The sequence below is a fragment of the Crotalus tigris genome, unplaced genomic scaffold (assembly GCF_016545835.1).
Source record: "Crotalus tigris isolate CLP2741 ecotype Arizona unplaced genomic scaffold, ASM1654583v1 scf7180000017551.9496454, whole genome shotgun sequence".
Lineage (NCBI taxonomy): Eukaryota > Metazoa > Chordata > Lepidosauria > Squamata > Viperidae > Crotalus > Crotalus tigris.
Genome location: NW_024096469.1, coordinates 256,558 through 276,371, shown reverse-complemented (window position 1 = coordinate 276,371; position 19,814 = coordinate 256,558). Strand labels below are relative to the sequence as shown.

The following is a 19,814-nucleotide window of genomic DNA, read 5'->3' as shown; positions in this document are numbered from 1 at the left end:
GGCACTCGCCCCAAAGATTCGTGGGCCTGGCTGGAAACTCTCGCTGCTGGAGACGTGCCAAGCGATCCGGTGTCGGGGGCGGTCCCTATCGCCTCCTGCAGGGGGAACCGAGTGGCCGCAGAGGTTCAATACGGCAGGAGGAGAAGGAGGAGGAGCAGCAGCAGCAGCAGGTGCGGCGGCTGCAGTTGTTACCTTTACCTCCGGGGAAGGAGGAGACGGGGGCGGGAGCTGGGTCAGGGGGCCGGGCTTGCAGGTTGAGAGCCAAGCGGCGGAGAGCCGCGGCGGGAGAAAGAGAGGGAGGCAAGACGCCGCCAAGCCTCCCCACCCCCACCCGAGAAAGGAGGCGATCCGCAGCCGCGAGAGGACGGGATCCCGCTCTGGCTGGGCGCAGCGAATGCGGTTCCTTTCTACGCTCCGCCCGCTCGCTCCTCCGACCCTCGGCGAAGCGACACCGTCCCCCTCCGGCGAGCTTAATGGGCGGTAGCGCGGGCTGGCGAGGGACCTGCAGGAGCCGCTCGCCGGATTCTTTTCCTCCCAGCCCCCGCGACCAGAAAGCGATCGTTTAGATCCGATCGCCAGGTTGATCCCGGTCCCGTCCAGAGACCGGCGGCCGCTCGGGCCCGCAGCGGAGGACACGGCACCCGCGTGTCCGGCAAGAAGCGAGTGCGGCGAAGGAGACGCAGGAAGGTTTTAAGAGGGCAGCGTGGAAAGGGAGCGCTGGGTGTGGCGGCCGAGGCAGGCAGGCGCGCTTGGGAACAAGGCGAAGCGGAGGTGGGCGGGCGACCATCGGGTCTCCCGGGGATCTCGGTGCGCCTGGAGCTGTTAACACCTATGCGCGAGTTAGCAGAGACTCCCGCAAGCGAGGCTTCCGTCCATCAGCCCCGCCGGCTTACGAAACCGCGGATCTTGCCCCGGGCGCCGCCTCCTCAGCTCCCCTCTATGTGAGCCGCTGGGCTTGCCTTTTCTCCTCCTCTTGCCGGATGGCGATTGACCGGCGTCGAGAGGAGGGTGCCGGGGGGAGCCGGCCCCTCCCCGAGGAAAACGGCTCTTTGCCTGCCGGGGAGGCGGATCCGGCCATTGCAGCTCCGGCCGCACCCCCTGCAGGGGGTCTCTCGGCGGAGATTCAGAGCCTGCCTCTTCCCACGCCCCCCTCCGGATCCTGCAGCCCCCTGCTTCTGGATTACGATGGCTCCGTGCTGCCCTTCCTGGGGGGCCTGGGCAGCGGGCACCAGAAAACCCTTATCCTCCTCACCTGGATCCCCGCGCTCTTCATCGGCTTCAGCCAGTTCTCGGACAGTTTCCTCTTGGTCCAGCCCATCTCTTGGTGCAAGGGGACGGATGGGCAGAGCAACTGGACCGAGTTCCCCCCGCCGCCTCCCAGGGGCCTCACCACCAGCCCCAGCTACAACCACAGCGGCAACAGCTATAGCCGGGGGATCCTGGCAGCCCCGGAACTGCCCACTCCTGAGGGAAAGAATGACAGTTACTGCCACTGCAGTGAGAGGTACCATCGGATCCCTGCAGGCCTACAGCAGAATATTGTGAGCAAGGTAAGAGTAATGGAGGTAGGACATGGCCTGAGGCCGGGTGGGAAGTCACCTTGCCTCCTCTAGGGCAGTATGGGTCACTGGGACTCTTGGCCTCTTTCCCGCAGCACGATAAGGAAGAATGGTGGCCCCTCCTCTTACCTGTATCCCTTATATGTGGGGGGGGGAGGAGTGGACTTGCAACTTCTGATGAAGTTCTCTGCAGTCCACATTAGCTGCAGGGGGCAAATGTAATGAGATCATGTAGCTTCAGTTCTTGAATGAGTTGCTCCTTGCTGGGCTTATCTGGTGGTGCAAAGCTTAATGTATGCCTGCGCTTGAAAAGATTCCACTGGCAGGAAGGGAAGCAACAAGATTTGGCACAGGAGCAGGGCGTTAGGTTTCTAATACCTCTGCATGGACAGGAATGTGGCATCATGGGAAATTGCAACAGCCACATCTGTGTGCCTACTCTGGCATGTCTGAAGTAGATTAGAAGTAGATGAATATAAGCCAGTGGTTCTCAACCTGTGGTCTGCGGTCCCTTGGGGGGGGGGGGAATGTCATCACAGGGGATCCGTGAAGGCTTGAAGAAATGTCCGCGGACATGGTCCGTGCCACAAAAAGTATTTAAAAGGGGTCCACGGTGAAGAAAAGCTTGAGAACCACTGATATAACCTATTCAACCACATTTTCACCTAGCATGTTGTGTGAATTCAGCCCCTGTGCTTAATGGTGGGTATGTCGGGTGAACTCAGAAAATTGGGTTAATGGAATAACTGGCTAAATTAATGATGGTAATTAAGATGGTCAAAACGGGCCTATTTGTATGGGAGTGATGCTCATGAGCTGTAATATTTCTTCAGCTGCTTCTCAAAGACAATATTGACATGAACCTAATAAGAATGTTTACTCGTTTTGGATAGTTTTTCCCCCTAAACTTCTGTTGGTTGTGTTTCAACTGTATTCCTATAATGCCTTTCCTTTTTCAGAGATACCTTCCTCCTAAGGGTGTCCTTTGTTCTGATGACTAAAGTGAAGGAATATCTGTTACCTTGGAATTCTTTGACTGCTTTAAGTCAGTGAGATATGAGCATCTATTTTCACAATCCTTTTATAACTTATCCGGTTTTAGATTTTTAACCCAAGAAGACACAAAAAAGCACCCATTTTTCCTTCTTTGGCAAAATCAATATTACGTTTCTAAATGAAGTTCCTATGATAAGGAGGTCCTTTTTAATGCTGCTGTGAAACAAAATCATAAATGAAGTTTTGGATTCTCAGTGACATCATTCAGACAAACCAAATGACCCACGTTACAACACAGGGCAATGCCTATCCGGCTTCTAGACAAAGATTCCTGTGCATGCATTTTTCACTTAGGTATTTCGCTTGTCCCACTTCATAAGCACTTTTCCCTTGTGATGATATATATTTCTTGGTGAAACGAGGTTGACACAAAACAAGCTTGAAACATAAGCGAACTAACAGAGGTGCTAGCTTTAGGCTACAAATTCTAACCCTGCACTTATGAAGGAGTGAAGGTGTCAGTGAATGGACTGGTACACTCTCATAGTACACTAATTCTTAATGTGCTTCGATGGGTAACTGTGAACTAGTCAACATGAATTTCTAATTAGCCAGTTGTTGCTACTTTAACAAATCATGGTTAAAGCCAAATAGAACTTGACATAATTGAATCAGGTAGGTAGGTGGGTAGGTAGGTGTGTGGGTGAATGGATGGATGGATGGAGCCAGTTAGAGATATACTGATTGCTTCAATATGGGAATGAAGATTTCTATCTAAGACACCAAGATATTGTGTTCCAAAATTACCGAAAAACAATTTCACTATAATTCATGATATATTGATGCTAATTCAGTATAATCTCTTGGTATGAATAAATGCTAAATTTATTTGGGACTTTTTAGCACTATATTATGCAGAAGAGAAGGAAACACAAATAGGACTGGTACTCTTAAGGGTGGAATTGAAGTGCAATGTTTTGCTGCAGGAGCTTGTTCTAAATTTTTAAAATGTGTTCCTCACTTGCTTCCTTTAACAGTTGGTTCTTTTTTCTTGGGAAGGAGATAGCTGTTTTGGAGTTTTGCATCTCCTCTAGCCTCTGGCATCTAAACTGAGCCAAATCTGCATAGTACTTAGATGGCAGATTACCTCGGAAATCCCAAAGCTATAGGTTAGAATAGGAAGTTTAAAAAAAAAAAACCAGAAAAAAGCAATGGCAAACCAGTTCCAAATTGTTGCTATGAAGATATGCATGAAGTCATCAGGAGTCACGTTTAACTCAAGAGAGAGTTTGCCTGCCTTTCGGCATGACTCAAATAAACAACTACACTGTAAAATGAAACTGTTCATCATGATTGTACTGTAGTTTCCTTAATCCCCAAACACCAAAGCTCAGCAAAATGCAATTCTTCTGGGAACCGTGTTAGAATTAACTGCCCTGTGGTTTAGGCTAATCAAGTGAGTGCATTCTTGCTTTATCTTGCAACTTGCACTGCTGAATGATAAGGATTATTGTTTCAATTCCTTCTGAAAATGGTTGAGGACCTACTTTATTTTTAAGAGGAGCAACCATGGTAGGTAAAACATGGTATCTTGACAGAGTGTGATTTGCTTTAGCTGTTACATTCTTAATCTATTAACTGTGGTTAGGAATACATTTGTTAAAGAAATCAGAGAGGTATCGCACTTGCAAAAAATGTGACTCCTGGTATACAGCATACAATAATAAAAATGAGATTAGTGTCCCTTGAACAGAAGAACCGAAAATCAATAAAGACAACAAATTCACAGTTGGAGCACACCAACATGTATTTCACCACCTAAGATAGACTCATCTAACATTTCAACAACTGAGGAAGCGGCCAGTCTTCAGAGAAGACAAACAGAATTGGGGACACTCAAATCTTGAACAGACGGTGGAAGAGATTGTTCCATAAGGCAGGTACCATAGCAGAAAAGAGATCCTCCTAAATCCCTTCAGATGACATGGTCTCAAGGAAGAAACTGGGGCGCATCCATTCTGTCGTGCCTTTAGAAGAAGCCCATAACTCAAACGGTTATTTTCTTATTCTCTAGGACACAGAAAGCAGGACAAGAAGTAATAGGTGGAAGCTTGTCAAAGAGAGATACAATCTAGAACAGTGGTTCTCAACCTGTGGGTCGGGACCCCATTTGGGGTCGAACGACCATTTCACGGGGGTCGCCAAACAACGCAGTCTGCCATTTTTTCCCCCCTTTTCCTTAGCTGTGCTACTCCCTTTTATTCTATTGGCTTTTGAAAGCCAATAGAATAGAGTCTCTTGAATAGAGTCTAATTCTATTGGCTTTCAAAAACCAATAGGAATTGTCCAGGCTGTCTCTGCCCTGCTGAGCCCACCAAAAGTCCCATTCTGCAAATGGTGCTGCACCAATTGAGTAGTCCTCGACTTACGACCGGTTGAGTAGTCCTCGACTTACGACCGGTTGGGGGTTGCAACATTAAAAAGGTTGAGAACCACTGATCTAGAAGTAAGGAGAAATTTCCTGACAGTGAGAGCAATAATTCAGTGGAATAGCTATGTCTCCTGGGATTGTAAGTGTTCCATTATTGGAGATTTTCAAGAATAGACTGGGCAGCCATTTGACTGGGATGGTATAGGATCTCCTGTCTTGAGCAGTGTGTTGGACTGGAAGACCACCAAGGTCCCTTCTAGCCCTATGATTCTACTGTTACTTCATTTCTTTTAGAGGCAAATAATCTTTCCATATGCTTTTCTTATTAATCCTGTAGTGCTGTGTTATGACTAAACTCCTGTACATCACTTCTGACCAGCCAGAAGGAATGTGGAAAAATATATTCACTGTGGGAAAATGATTGTTTTAAGAGTAAATAGAATTTTTTAAGACCACTTCTAATTTTCAAGAACAGAGTCCACCCATCGTGCAAAGTCAAAAACAGCCAAGCCATACATAGTGTGAAACTATGTTTGATTTTGGCATACCTATTTTGTTTCTAAACTCTTTATGTCTTAATACATTACATGATGAAACAAACTATGGTTTATTCAATAAAACATGGTTAAACCATGGGTAAGCAATATGTATGAAGTAGTAAGCATAAATACATTATTAAGTAGTAATTAAGTTGTAAGTAATTTATATTAATTACTAATATAGATAATAGTATTATCTAGTATATAGTTACCTTTAACCAGGGTGTGTGAACCATCTTCTCGTTTATTAAGATTGTACAGCACTTAAAATTTGATCCCCAAAAGTTATTTCAGATTTTCAGGAGTGCAAATAGAGAGAGCATTGATCAGCAACATTTTAAGACAAGTGTGTCTTTTCTTGGAAGAGTGTGATTGCATTCTGGAAAATCTTTTGGAAATCAAATCCAAACATTGCACAATATATATTATGAAAAGGAGCACAATTTTACAGAAAACCCATATGTACTGTATGTCAAAAAGTAGGAATGAAAGGTAGTATTAGTATTAGAGTAAAAGAAATATTCATTTATTTTAGAGCAAGTTGCATTAAGGAAATGAAAGATGTGTAATCTAAAAATGATTGTTGGAGAATGTTTAGCTGGCAGAACTGGGTTTTTCAACACTGTTTTATTTCATGCAGAAGTATGGTACATTGTTTTTCCAATGATATTCCTCACTGAAACCCACATTTAATTAAATGTCTCATTTTGATCTTCTGCCTTCCTTATTGTGAATTCACATAGAAAAGTGTGTTCTTGCCTAATCACCAGATACACACAGCTAAGCATTAGTGAGCCAGTCCAAATTCAATGTGTCAATCCTTCTGAAAGACCCAAATTGGTACCAAGCCAATTACTGATGATACCATAGAACAATCTATTTTGCATGCAGAAAATCCCAGGTTTTATTTTTAGGATCTCCTGAAAACGGGTGCTGTGAAAATCACCTGCTTTAGACCAAGTATGTTGTTGCTAATCAAAGTAAATCAGCTTTCTCCAGCTGATAGCTTCCAGATGTTCTAATACTACCGGTATTAGGCTGCATGATAGCTGTGGGTAATAAGTATTGCAATCCTACAGCAGTGGGATGCCCATTGCATCATTTACCAATATGATTTTAGATATTGCCGTATACCTAGCCTTTGGTAGAGGTGGAATACAAGTTGTAACTGAGATAGCTCTTTTGTGAGGAATATTATTTGTCGAAAGCCTTCCTGTCTGATATAGGAGCTTTGCTAAACCTTGTTCCTAGATTGATGAGGGTGAGATCGAAAAACTCAGCTGTTGTGATTGTTCAGCAAATCCTAATTAACCATGGCCTTGACATTGTGTGAACTCATCCTGCTATTCCTGCTTTCTGCTCGGGCTGAATTCTGACATTGAACCCATTATCAGATTAAGCTGTCAGTTTTAGCAATTAGGATTTGAGGCAGATAATACAGAACCAGGAGTCCTTTATACAACTCAAACAAATGCACCGAAAAAAAGTAGCTGATAGCATAACTCAGATCTGCCAGGGAGTGTATTTAATCACAGATCTGGGTTGAGGTCTTGACTCTGGTTGTAATTCAGAGCTTGTAATGTTGTGCATCAGTAAATCTCTTTGTTCTAGATTTATCTATCTGAATTCCTTTAGAGAATTGAATCTGTAAATCTTTAATTGGATTTACAATGGCTATTAAAGAGTCATCTCTTTTCCAAATAACACTACAATGATTATTGGGCATTGATGTTCCTGGGAGTCCAGTTAGGGGAGAAAACTGCATTAGTGATAGAGTTATTAATTACTTGTTTTCCATATTGTTATATACTTGGGAAAGCAATAAAGCTACTTAATTGCAAAATGTTAATAGTAACCTCTTAATCTTCCACTTCTTGAACTCAAATATCTAATGGATCAAGGATATAATTCTTGCAAGTCACTTTCTCAACTTCCAGGTTGATTGGATTACATATTTTATTGTAGCTAGCAGGCACAGTTAATGGGTGTATTGGTTGGGGATGTTGGGTGTTGGAGGGCATCTGCCTGCGGTACTAAAATGAAACCTGTTGCTCTAAATGGGATTTTGCTTCCGAAAAACAATTGCAGAGAGTGTGTTTTAGCTGGCTGAAGAATTCTGGGAGTTGAAGTCCACAAGTCATAAAAGGGCCAAGTTTGAAGACCCCCTGAGTATTGGTGCAATATGTGAACCCACTCCCAATTATCTTGTTCATTACATGGTTTAACCATAATGATTGGAGAAATCCTTAACTGGCTGTGTTCATCATGCCAAAACAGAAGCATCAGCCATACACAATATGCTCAGCTGGAATCGGACAAATCACATTATAGCTTAGTGTGATATGTAAGGCCAATCACTGTACATCTTTGCATGTTCTCACAAGTTTTCCTAAATTTTCAAATTAATGTTAATTCGGGATTTCATTTAATGGCTTTTCCTTTTCCAGAGATTTGACATGGCATGTATCACTTTCCTTGTGAAAGGTTGCTGTGGCATTCTTGAAGTAAGGATATTTCCCTACAGGTAGTCCTGTGTACAGGTACAACCACAATTGAGCCCAAATTTTTTGTTGTTAAGCAAGGCTTCTTAAGTAAGATTTGCCCCATTTTATGACCTTTCTTGCCTCAATTGTTAAGTAAATCACTGCAGTTAATAAGTTAGTAGCTCAGTTGTTAAGTGAATCTAGTTTACCCATTGACTTTGTTTTTCAAAAGGTCGCAACAGGAGATCACATGATCTTGGGACTCAGCAACGGTCGTAAATATGAACCAGTTGCCAAGCGCCTGAATTTTGATGACCTGCTCATGGGCGTGCTGCAAAGATCGTAACTGTGAAAAACGGTCATAAAGTCACTTTAAATGGTCACTAAATGAATTGTTGTAGGTCGAGGACTACCTGTAGTTCAGCTCCTTTCCTGGTATGCATGCTAACTGAGAAACACCAGAATACAAGGAAGGAACTAAGGCCAAACTCAAAGCATTTTGTTTGAGGGTTGCTGCTGGAATGAAGAGTTCCTGGATCATGGACATCCCTTGCCTAATCCAGACCTTTTTAGGGTTATCTCAAGGACATAGGAAGTAATTTATGGGACAATTTGGGGCTGCTGTTGACCAGTAGGAAATCTGATGCAGAAATCCCCCTGAAAGATGTAATTATTTCTTTGACTCTCCTATTTCTGTGGATATTTAAGATGATAGTTTTGCCACAGAGTGACCAGTTTATTCATAGCGTTAGGTCCCAAATAAGCAAAGCTCATAGCAGCTTTCTGGTAAGTATGAGCCAGGTCTTTAGGCACACTGAATTAATCTGATCTGATACCCGGTTGCATTACTACTAAAACATTACCCCAAAGAGTATCCAAAAACTCAGCTGGAGCAAAATACGATAGCTACATTGCTGTTGCTAACTAATGAATGATACATCAATTGTATCACCCCAATGGTAAAAGCTCTGATTGCCAGTCATTATTGGTTTAAATCTTTTCAACTCTAAATGACTTAGGTAGCTAGCATACTGAAGTGGCTCAGGTGCACGTTTGACTGGGGAGATTCATTATGGTGCTTCCTAGTGGCTTTGTCCAATTTGTGTGCTTCAGCCCTATCTACTTGGTGGTGTTTTATTCACTGTGGTGAATAGTGTATGCAGCCTTGACTTGTTAGAGATAAGGCAGGATATAAGAGAAATAAACAGAGTAAATGTTTATTGATGCCTGCTTGGCATATGAGAAAAAAATCTTCTGTGTAGTCTTAGACAAGATTTATTGAATGCATCCCGGTTGACCAAGAACAGACAAGTTCTAATTTTATACCGCAATGGCTGGTTCATACAGCATGCTAAAGCAAAGCACCCCAGGATTCAGCAAGATCTGTGAAATATGCTTCCCTTTGAATCTGCAAGTAGTCTCTACTCCATTTTTTATATGGAGTGTGTCTCTGTGTTGCAACATGTATTTATTGTTGTACAATACAGGTTTTTCTCTTTCCTCCTTGAACAAATTCTAGATATGTCAGTTTTGCTTAATATCAACAAAAAACATCTGATAAGGACAATTGCCTATATATATTTGTTTTACTAACATTGTAATGGTAGAGATAGTAAAGATTTCAGCAGTGTGTAAAATGTTTCCCAGATAACTTCCAGTCCTTCAGTTCTGCATTTACAACAATAGTGTATATGGGCTACTTAAATTTACCCACTCTGTTACATCCTATGATAAGTTCCTAATCTTCTATAAATTTTTATATTCACTGAATGGAAAATTGGATCAATTTCATAATAGCATCTCTTTCTGTAATCAGATTGAAAGTTATTTGTACCCAAAATATGTCAACAAAAGCTAATGTCTGTAAGACCTAAACTTTGGTATGCATTTTGTGTGTGTATGCACACATTCATACACACTCTTTCTCTGCAGGATATAGTTATTCTTGTTGAATCTGGCGACACTAGCTTGCTGCTAAGTCTCCCGTGGCATTTTGTTTAATCTTTCAATTACTTTAAGCCATACTAATAATGGAAATAAACAAACAAACAAACATTTCTTTTATTCCCAACAGTAAAAAACAGACCCGATCATAATGTTTACAAGATCCATGGCTTACTGGATTAAGTAAAGTATGCAAGGATTCATGCGCATAGTGCACATTTTTGTGATTCTTCCCACTGTCAAAGTCTTGGACATTATGCCTGTTTACACAGCCTTCTCTTTACATTTTTGAAAGTCTTATTGAGTGTGTTTTATTATTTCTGTGTCTCTGTGTGTTTGATTTTTTAAAGCAGTTACAACAACTGTATAGGTCAACATTTTCTAATATTCCTGTTTATAGAGAATTGATTCCACATACATTTTCGGTGTTAGCTAAATAGACTTAGAGACTCGATTTAGTAATATTCCAGTTCCTATGTAAAATATTTTCATAATATACATTATTTAATTTACATGCATAGTAAGTCTATTTCAAACTTTGCTCCCAAATCCCAGCTTGATGTTGTCTGACAAATCCTGACCTTGTTGTAAAGTAGTGGTTCTAAACTGGATAGATTTCAGGTGTTCCCTGAACTTGGATGGAAGAGAATTACCATTTTATTTTATGCATTTAAATACATTTTTCTGAGAAGGCTCTGTGTTTCATCAGATTCTCATACGAACCATCCAAGATCTGAATATTTTAGTAGAATAAAAGTAATAAGATGTACAACACAGTTCAAAAAACAATAATTGACATGATGGATTTTCCTGTTGAAAAACGTCAGCTTAGAAACCACTTTGTCATATCTTAAGAGGTTGTTTTGTCTATAGTGGACTTCCTGCTATGTGAAGGCATTGCAAAATTGATGGGGGTCCCATCTTCTCTGTATGAGGAAGGCTACATATAGTTTCTGAAATAGCCAAAGTGAAATCCTGCAGTTTCTCTTTGTGACGATTTTCTGCTTCTCAGTGAGCATCCTGGACCTGATTTAGTGTTGAGGATTGTTGTTGGGTTTTTTTCAGGTTCATCTTCTGACAATTACTTCTTCTTTTGCAAATCCTGGGTTTCTCCTAGATAGTCAATTTTTTTCCTGCTATGCATGAGGATAGTGTTTTGGTTACACGAGCACAGCAGCATCACAGCTCAGATTGCAGAAATGTAGGGATTAACAGAATCCCTCAGATGCTTCTTGTCAATGAGCTTTTTTTTTAAAAAAAAAATAACCCAATTTAACATGAGATGCCAATTGAAGTAATTTTTGCTTAGGGCAAGTGCTTAGATGTTTGTGTACAGTGAGACAGTTTTCCCAGATTTCATATTGATACTCGCAGATGATTCCGTTACTACCCGTTTGTTAAAGAGGATCCAGAAAAATTACATTTTCTTAGCATGCTGATATTACAATTAAGAAAATGCATTTAGTGACCACAGGACAAAATATAGGTTTATCTCTTTTTGTAATAGTGGTCCTTTGTTCTGTGCTGTTCAAACGAATGGTTGTGGTTTCTCATCTGTGTTTACCTTGAGTCCCAGCCTCACAGAATGCCTCAGAAGAGCAGAAATGCATACAGCACTGTAGGAATCCTTACAATATTTGATTTCTCCAACTTCGCAGCACTTAAAATGGCACCTTGCTATTTGTAGTAATAGAAATAAGAAATGCCGTGGCTCGCACAAGTAATTCTCAACTTATGATCACAATTGAGTCCAAAGTTTCTGTTGTTAAGTAAGACATTTGTTAACTGAGTTTTTTACCTTTCTTGTCACAGTCGTTAAGTGAATCACTGCAGTTGTTAATTTAGTAAGCTGTTTGTTAAGTGAATCTGGCTTCCCCAGTGACTTTGCTTGTCAGAAGGACACAGCAACAGCCATAAGTATGAATCAGTTGCCAAGCCTGTGAATTTTGATCACATGATCATGGGGATGCTGAAAAGGTCATAACTGAGAAAAATTGTCATAAGTCACTTTTTTTCAGTGCCATTATAACTTTGAATGGTCACTAAATGAACTGTTGTCAGTCAAGGATTACCCATATCGTCAAGTAAGCACATCTGTGATAGATGAACAGGGCCTCATTGATCCTGGTGGGACTAAATAAGGTTGCCTAGAAATATATTTATTCATACACACGCACATACATGCTCATACAGTAAGTTTGGGTCAGTAATTAAGACATCAGGATAGAAATGAGGAGAATAAGTGACCTTGAGCTAGTCATTCTCTCAGCTCTAGGAAGGAGCTGAGATGCTAGCAAGCCACTTCCTAAAAACCTTGCCAAGAAAACTGCAGAAACTAGTCTACACAGATGGCAGGAGTCAAAAACTGACACAGACACAGAGTAGCTTTTACACTTATTTAAGGTAGACCATTTATATTCCTCACCTCACCTTGGTTACGTTTGAGATGCCTGTCTAAGATTCAGAGATTGTCCAAGGTCAACCAGCAAATATATGGCTTGGCAGCTATTTGAACCAGTGTGTAACTTGACCTCTTACATACCATGCTACAGTCCATTCCTTGGATTAAATGCAGATTGACTTATTCACTTAAGGGTTCTGGGTAACAGGGAATTTCTCCTGCTGGCCTTTGGGAAGAGTTTGCCAAGCATTTTGAGAACAAGGTTGCAAGATAGGTGGAATCTCATAAGATGACAGGTAACGCCATCTGGGACTTTTTGCTTATGAGCTAAATGTGTTGGCAGGCTTCTCTGTGGCATATATTTATTTAATTTATTTGAAAGTTTTACATGGCTGCCCATCTTAAGAGCACAACTCTGGGTGACATGACCTGTGGAGGAAGTGTTACCTGAAACACCTAAAGACTGTGAGGGCCTAGATGGGGAAAGGCAGACTGCTGGCGAATCCCAGCAAGATGGAGTTAACTTTGATGCTCTCGTGGGGGTTTCTGCCTACTGCTCTAAAAGGTCCGATTCCTCTAAAGGAGTTGCTGTACAATCAGTGAAATCTCTTGGACTCACATCTTCTCTGGAACAGCAGGTGAAGCTGTGGCCAGGAGACCCTCTGGCCAACTTCAAAAGCTCTACCAGTTACCCCTCTTCCTGGATCAAGGAGTACCAAAGACTCACAGGATTGTTATTTCTCCAATTCTGATGGTTTAAACCATTTTTTTTTTCAGGCCAGGGAACTTATTAGTTAAAAGAAACCAACAACAAAAAAATAAGAAACAAAGCTTTTTAAAAAGTAGCCACTTTTTGAGATGGGCAGCCATATAAATGAGAAAGAAAGAGGGAGGGAGGGAGGGAGGGAGGGAGGGAGGGAGGAAGGAAGGAAGGAAGGAAGGAGGTTCTAGAATTAGAAAATTGGAAGTAAAACTTTTGTGCTTAATTGCCACCAATTTCCACTTGTCTATAATAGAAGGGCTAGTTAAGTATGGCCTGGCTCTGTGCTCCTTCCTGGTGACCTTGCTTAAGGGCAGAAAACAAGAATGGGCATGCACAACATGGTAGCTGTGAGCTTTCCCCACAGGAGAACACTGCACAACCAACGTATTTTCCTCGGCATCTTGGCCATCATTTTTGTCCTTTCTGCTGTTATTTATAAAAAATTATTATGGATACATTTAAGAGAATTTATTTTGCCTGTTGTCTTTCCCATCAAGTTCTCACAGAACTCCAGGGTTTCTGTGGAGCGTCAGCCTACTAAAAATGTTCAAGTTTTAATGGATTTTTTTTAGTTTTAAACATTGTAAGCTACCCAGTATCCTGTCAGTAGGCCAGTGATTCTCAACCTGTGGGTCGGGACCCCATTTGGGGTCAAACGACCATTTCACGGGGGTCGCCAAACAACGCAGTCCACCATTTTTTCCCCCTTTTCCTTAGCTGTGCTACTCCCTTTTATTCTATTGGCTTTTGAAAGCCAATAGAATAGACTCTCTTGAATAGAGTCTAATTCTATTGGCTTTCAAAAGCCAATAGGAATTGTCCAGGCTGTCTTTGCCCTGCTGAGCCCGCCAAAAGTCCCATTCTGCAAACGGTGCTGCACCAGTTGAGTAGTCCTCGACTTACGATTGGTTGAATAGTCCTCGACTTACAACCAGTTGGGGGGTCACGGCATTAAAAAGGTTGAGAACCACTGCAGTAGGCAATAGTCAAACAATAATAAACAAATCGGTAAGGAATAGAGTTATCTCAGGAAATTCTAGTACAGTAAACTAAATCAGATATTTGGAATATTTTCTGATTAAGTTATAACTAAGTTACTTTTCCTTTCTTCCTCATCCTTCAAGCCAAGACATATTTCTAATCCCTTATCAGAAGAAATTGCTTTAGCAACAATTACCTCACATATTGTTATCTTCTGATTCCATAACTGTAAATGCCCAAGTTAAGGCCTGCTTTTTTTTATTACACATTGACCTGGGAGTAAGTCCCAATAAATTCAATGGAATGCATTTGTCTATGCCAGTAAAATTTGTAATTGCACAAAGTGGACATTTCTAACTGGATTAAGTTACTAGTTCACAACTTTTCCATGATGCTGATGGCTCAGAATAAATGCTTCTTAGCTGTGTTTTAGAATGGCTTCCCCTTCCTGCTCTTCTGTGGTCAGGGCCAATTATTTACCTCAAACCCTGGGGTCTTTAATTAAAGAGTCCTGCTTAGTTGCCGCTGGCGGAACTATCACTCTGAGAAAGGAGCATTAAAATCCCACTGGTGCACTGATAATGTGTGCAGATGGCAAATCATTAATGCAGCTAATAGACTTATGTTATAGCCAGTTCTTAAACTGGGACTTTTACAGGTAAGATCTTGGAAGTAATCTCATATATGTGTAATTTGATAGGTGTTCTTTCTCTTCACTCCCTAAATATATATATATATGATGAGAACTATAATGCAGCATAATATAGCAGTGTGTGTTTTCAGGATGCTGGATTGTCACGGTGCAATTACTGTAAATTTACATTTCAGTGTGGCACTTGTGTATAGAGGTTTTGAGGACAGGCAGTAATTTTGATCTTCCAAAGAACTCCCAAAGAGGACCTAAATTTAGAACATACTTAAGCCAGTGCTTCTTCTCCAACACATTTTTTTACTTTTTTTTTTTTTTTAATTTGACCGCTTGGCTGTGGTCTTTTGAAAAGTTGGCCGGGCTTATTCCTCATACAGAGCCCACACACACCAGCTATATTCATTTATTGCAAGCATGCCAGATTCCTGGCATTACTGCAGCTTTTCTCTTTTAGAGACATCCTAGCACTCTAAAGGTTGCTTTCTTGGTTAAAAGCAACCCTCTCCATAATATCTTTACACATCGATTGTGACTGCAAAAAAGCAGGAGGAAAATCCTCATTTCCACTACCAGTGTATGAATCATATCCGTTCCTTTACCCAGCCTCTAGGTAAGCATCAGAGAGAGCCAGTTGGGTGCGATGGTTAAGATATCAAGCTGGAAACTGGGAGACCATGAGTTATAATCCCACCTTGGGCGCAAAGCCAGCTGGGTGACCATGTGCCAGTCATAACCTCTTTGTCCTAAGTAGCAGACAATGGCAAACCATTTCTGAAATCTAGCCAAGAAAAGTGCAGGGACTCATCCCGACAGTCACAAAGAGTCAGCACTGACTCAAAGGGACATACAGTAAAAACAAATGAGCATCAACATGTTCTCCACTTAGCCTCTTTTTTAGGATTTTTCTAAGCCCTCAGTAGTACTATATCTATCATTTCAATGTTGTGTCTAACTTAATTGTGCTTTCTCGGTAAGCAATTGTGTTGTTAAGGTAAGATAAGGTAAAGTACAATATTAAGGGTAAGGTAAGATAGTCGAGATATTACATTTCTGGAGCAGGAAAAATGGCAGATGAGAATAGGGATATAGATATAATATGTTAAAGTATCATCCAAACTCTTTGTTTCATTCCATTACATGTTCTGTCCTTGGCACAATTGCTTCTCACCCAATTATTCTTCTTTGTGTTCCTTTCCTTCTTTCTCCTACCTAAATATTTCCTGTGGAACAATCACAATTGTTTGATTTCTGATTTCCAAAGTATTGCTGCAGCAAACAGTTGCCTTGTCTTATAGTTTGTGGACAATGGAAGGGCAAAGATAAATTTTGCAGTGGTTGGATCTCTCCTTGACCTTCTTGTTCTAGCAGGTCGTCTTAAAGAAAGCTAGTCAGAGACTGTAGGGTAGGTCCTTTGTCAATTAACGATACTGCATCCAATTTTGCTCACCACAAAAAAGATGTTGAGACTCTAGAAATAGTGCAAAGAAGAGCAACAAAGATGATTAGGGGCCTGAGGCTAAATCATGATGAATGGTTGCAGGAACTTGGTATGTCTAGTCTAATGAAGAGGATTTGGATGACATGATAGCAATCTTCCAAAATTTGAGGGGTTGTCACAGAGAAGAGGGGGTCAATCTATTCTCCAAAGCACCTGAGGGCAGGACAGGAAGTAATGGAGAGGTCAAGGAGAGATCCAACCTAGATCTAAGGAGAAATTTCCCGATAATGAAGACAATCAGTGGAATGGCTTGCTTCCAGAAGTTGTGGATACTCCATCACTGGAGGTGTTTAAGAAGAGATTGGACAGCCATTTATCCGGAATGATATAGGATCTCTTGCCTGAGCAGGGGGTTGGATTGAAGAGCTCCAAGATCCCTTCCAACTCTTGTTATTCTGCATTCTGTAAACAAATCTGCTGTTGATGTTACATACTCAGATAATGAAATATTCACAAGCAAGCAATCAAGCTCAGAGAGCACCAAGGACTTCACAGTTAGTGAAAACTATCCATTTGTAGCTAATTTGACAAACCATTACTAAGGGCAAAGTGACTCCTACCACTGCTTAAGACAGATCTGTAAAATGTTAGGATAACCTGAGGATACGTCTTTAAATGTAAAAGATGTGATGCAAAATAGAAACTATAATTAAAACAATGAAACCTATTAAAGAATAATGAAGAAAACTTATTTTTGATTATTGATCAAGTCTAGTATGGACAATAGGGCCAGATCAGTCATTCTAAATAACGTTTCGTGAACATGGGGCAGTGATGCTTCTGTCCTATATATTTCTGTCTTGTTAAAGTAGTCTCTAGCCTTCTATTTCTATATTATGCTAGATAGAACACACTGCAACATGGCTCTTAATCCTAGAGGACAGATCCAAACAAGAGATTAGAAAAAGGTCACAATGCATATAAAAAAGAATAGGACTTTTTTGGCCACTGTTTTGGGGTTTTGTTTTGTTTTTACCCTTCCTGTGAGTACTGCTGAATCCAAGCAAGGCTTGAGTAATTGGATGAGAAGCAGTGTTTGCCCCTGTTCCTAGGGTCTGAACCAAGAAATACACTCAAATAATGAGGATAGTAGACTTCATTGCCTATTCCAAGCTGTGTCTTGAATCAGGCACTTTTCCATAGGTTTCCCAATATTTTCAGCATCGGCATTGTTTACTGTAGGCATATTCAAAATATAAATGCTGAATGTAGAGAACCTTCAAATATGACAAGCCTTTTGAAGAGCCTTTCATCCTTGTCAGAATTACGATTTGTTCTCAGTAAAAAGTACTATATTTTAAAGAACCAGTAGTTTATGGTAATTGCTTTGATATGGCACTTTTCTCTTGTCCACTGCAGTGGATAAGATGAATGGCTTTTGTGCATCTGCCATTATATTTCTCAGTTATTTTATTATCTGGAAATATTCTTCCTAGCATCTTACTGAAATTATATTCACCACAAATGGTAAATTTTGTTGCAGTTAAAAAGCCCCAGAACGCTGATAATGCCGTTCTGCATTTACCACCAGATGCTGGATTATGTGGAATGAACCAAGAATTCATTGGCATTTGGGGTGGTTTTTAATCTTCTCACTTCCAGCTTTGCTTTATTCAGACTAAGAAGAAACACATACATTTTGCAAAAAAGCATATTTGCTTTTTCAGAAGGTTTCACAAAGAATAAAGAATATGAGGAATTGAATGTAGATTTACCACAATTTTCCTGGGATTTCTGTTTTTATGGAGAGGATTTACGGATGGATGCTGGCTACCATATATCCTGATTGATTGATTGATTATATTTCATCAAATCATTTTTGAACTCCTAGCAATCACATAAATAGATTTTATCCATGATTATGAATTGATAATGTCTTTGTCATTGTCACTAAAGTGTTCATCTGCCTCCAGCATCTTCCTTTATTGCTACTGCCCAATATAAGTGCCTGCTTGCTTTAGTTGGGCATCTGGGATGACCTTCACACCTTGGGTGACCCAATATACAGCACTGGGCATACACTCCCAACATTCATCACTCATTCCTCCCAGGAACAGCCTCCCACTAAAATGAGGCAGCACATCAGGACTTGTTGAGGGATGGGGAAGGGCAGTTACCTGTGTTTAGCAAATATTTGGTCTCTCATGAACCATGTTGAAAGTGTTTGTCAAGTCTCCCTACCAGATGCTTCTATTCAGTGAACTGGTTGATTTCCTGGGGCAAGTTTATTGGAAAGATGATCCCTAAAATTGTGATTTTTTTTCCAAACCAGACTGAACCACTTGCCAGGTATGCATTCTAAGCTTGGAATTGCTTGTAGGGGTTAGTTGCATAATTGAAGGTGCTTGGAACTGAGAGCAACAGCCTTCTCTTTGGTTAGTTGTTACAGACAGTCTTGTGGAATTGCCAAATACGATGAAAGATTTTCCATTTAGTAGAGGAAGGCCTTTTTGGGACCATGTTTGTGGTGGACTGAGCCCAAAGTAGCTTCTTTTTGCTTTTGCTAATTTAGGGATTCTGTGGAACATAACATTTTTATTGATGACCATTTACCCGTCATAAACTGTCTTGGATTCCTGATGATTGCATTTCATCATTATGCAAATGACAACTTGGTATAAGCCCTATTTCAATTATTATTAGGCTTCAAAAAAAACAACAACCCTCAGATGCATCTTGCATGTATTTCTAAATATAGAAACAAAATCAGCAAGCTAGAAATTAGACCTTGGAACTAGATGTTGATGTTGAACTGCTGTGGTTTGCCTGTCAAGGCCCTGTTGAAAGACTCAAACATCCGGGTTGAAAGCATCCTTCTGCCTTTTCAGTGCTAAAGCTTTGTGGTCAGAGAAGTTCCATCAGGTACTGTGTTATGAACTATAAGACCAAGTTACGTTATTAGGAGTGACAGAATGTCAAAAGGGTAGGTTATCTTAGTAAATTAGTTTGCCCAATCAATAAGTAACATGAAAGGGCAACTGACTTCAGTTTTGCCTCAGCTGGTTTATAGCCATTGAAAAACAGGAGAAAATGTAGGAATCACAATCTTGGGGGGGGGTATACTAATATGGGATATGCATAATAACAAACATTATACTTGGTTACCCAGAGGTAGCTATCAAGATTAATGAGCATTCCTTCCAGTGTACAGTATATATACACCTCCTGTGTCTTGAGCAGAGGCTATCTTGATTATACTGAAGTATTAAACATTCAGCCATTGATCTGAGGAGTCAGAAGTGTTTTTGAGTCAAATCTATGAAATTAATAAAGCAGTTATATACATACAGATTAAATCTAGATTTGTCTGCATCAGTTCTTGGCAGCATTAAGAGTCTAGATTTGCAGTTTTTAAACCACATGAATCAAGAATAGATTTGAAGGAGATCAACATCATTTATTGTTTCTGGGGGTCCCAAAACTACAGTCTGTATTATTCATGGAAAGGATTGTTCTCACACAATTCGTTATTTTAAGGCAGGACAAAATTTAAGGACCCTTGGGCTAGTGAAATGGACAGGAAAGAAAAGGGGGTCAGTTCAGGTATGGAGAAAAGACAGACGAGAAAAA

General features: G+C 40.8%; 1 protein-coding gene across 2 annotated transcripts in view; it reads left to right on the top strand.

The window, feature by feature from the left end:
• Positions 1-320: 320 nt before the first annotated feature.
• The window catches only part of SLC22A23 (solute carrier family 22 member 23), a 91,772-nt gene continuing 72,278 nt past the window's right edge, over positions 321-19,814 (top strand). Inside the window, exon 1 of one of the 2 annotated variants that reach the window (XM_039342630.1) lies at positions 321-1,550. In XM_039342630.1, coding sequence (XP_039198564.1) covers positions 981-1,550 — 570 coding nt within the window. In that variant the 5' untranslated portion in view covers positions 321-980. The remainder of the gene's footprint in view (positions 1,551-19,814) is intronic. The other variant, XM_039342639.1, reaches the window with a different exon arrangement.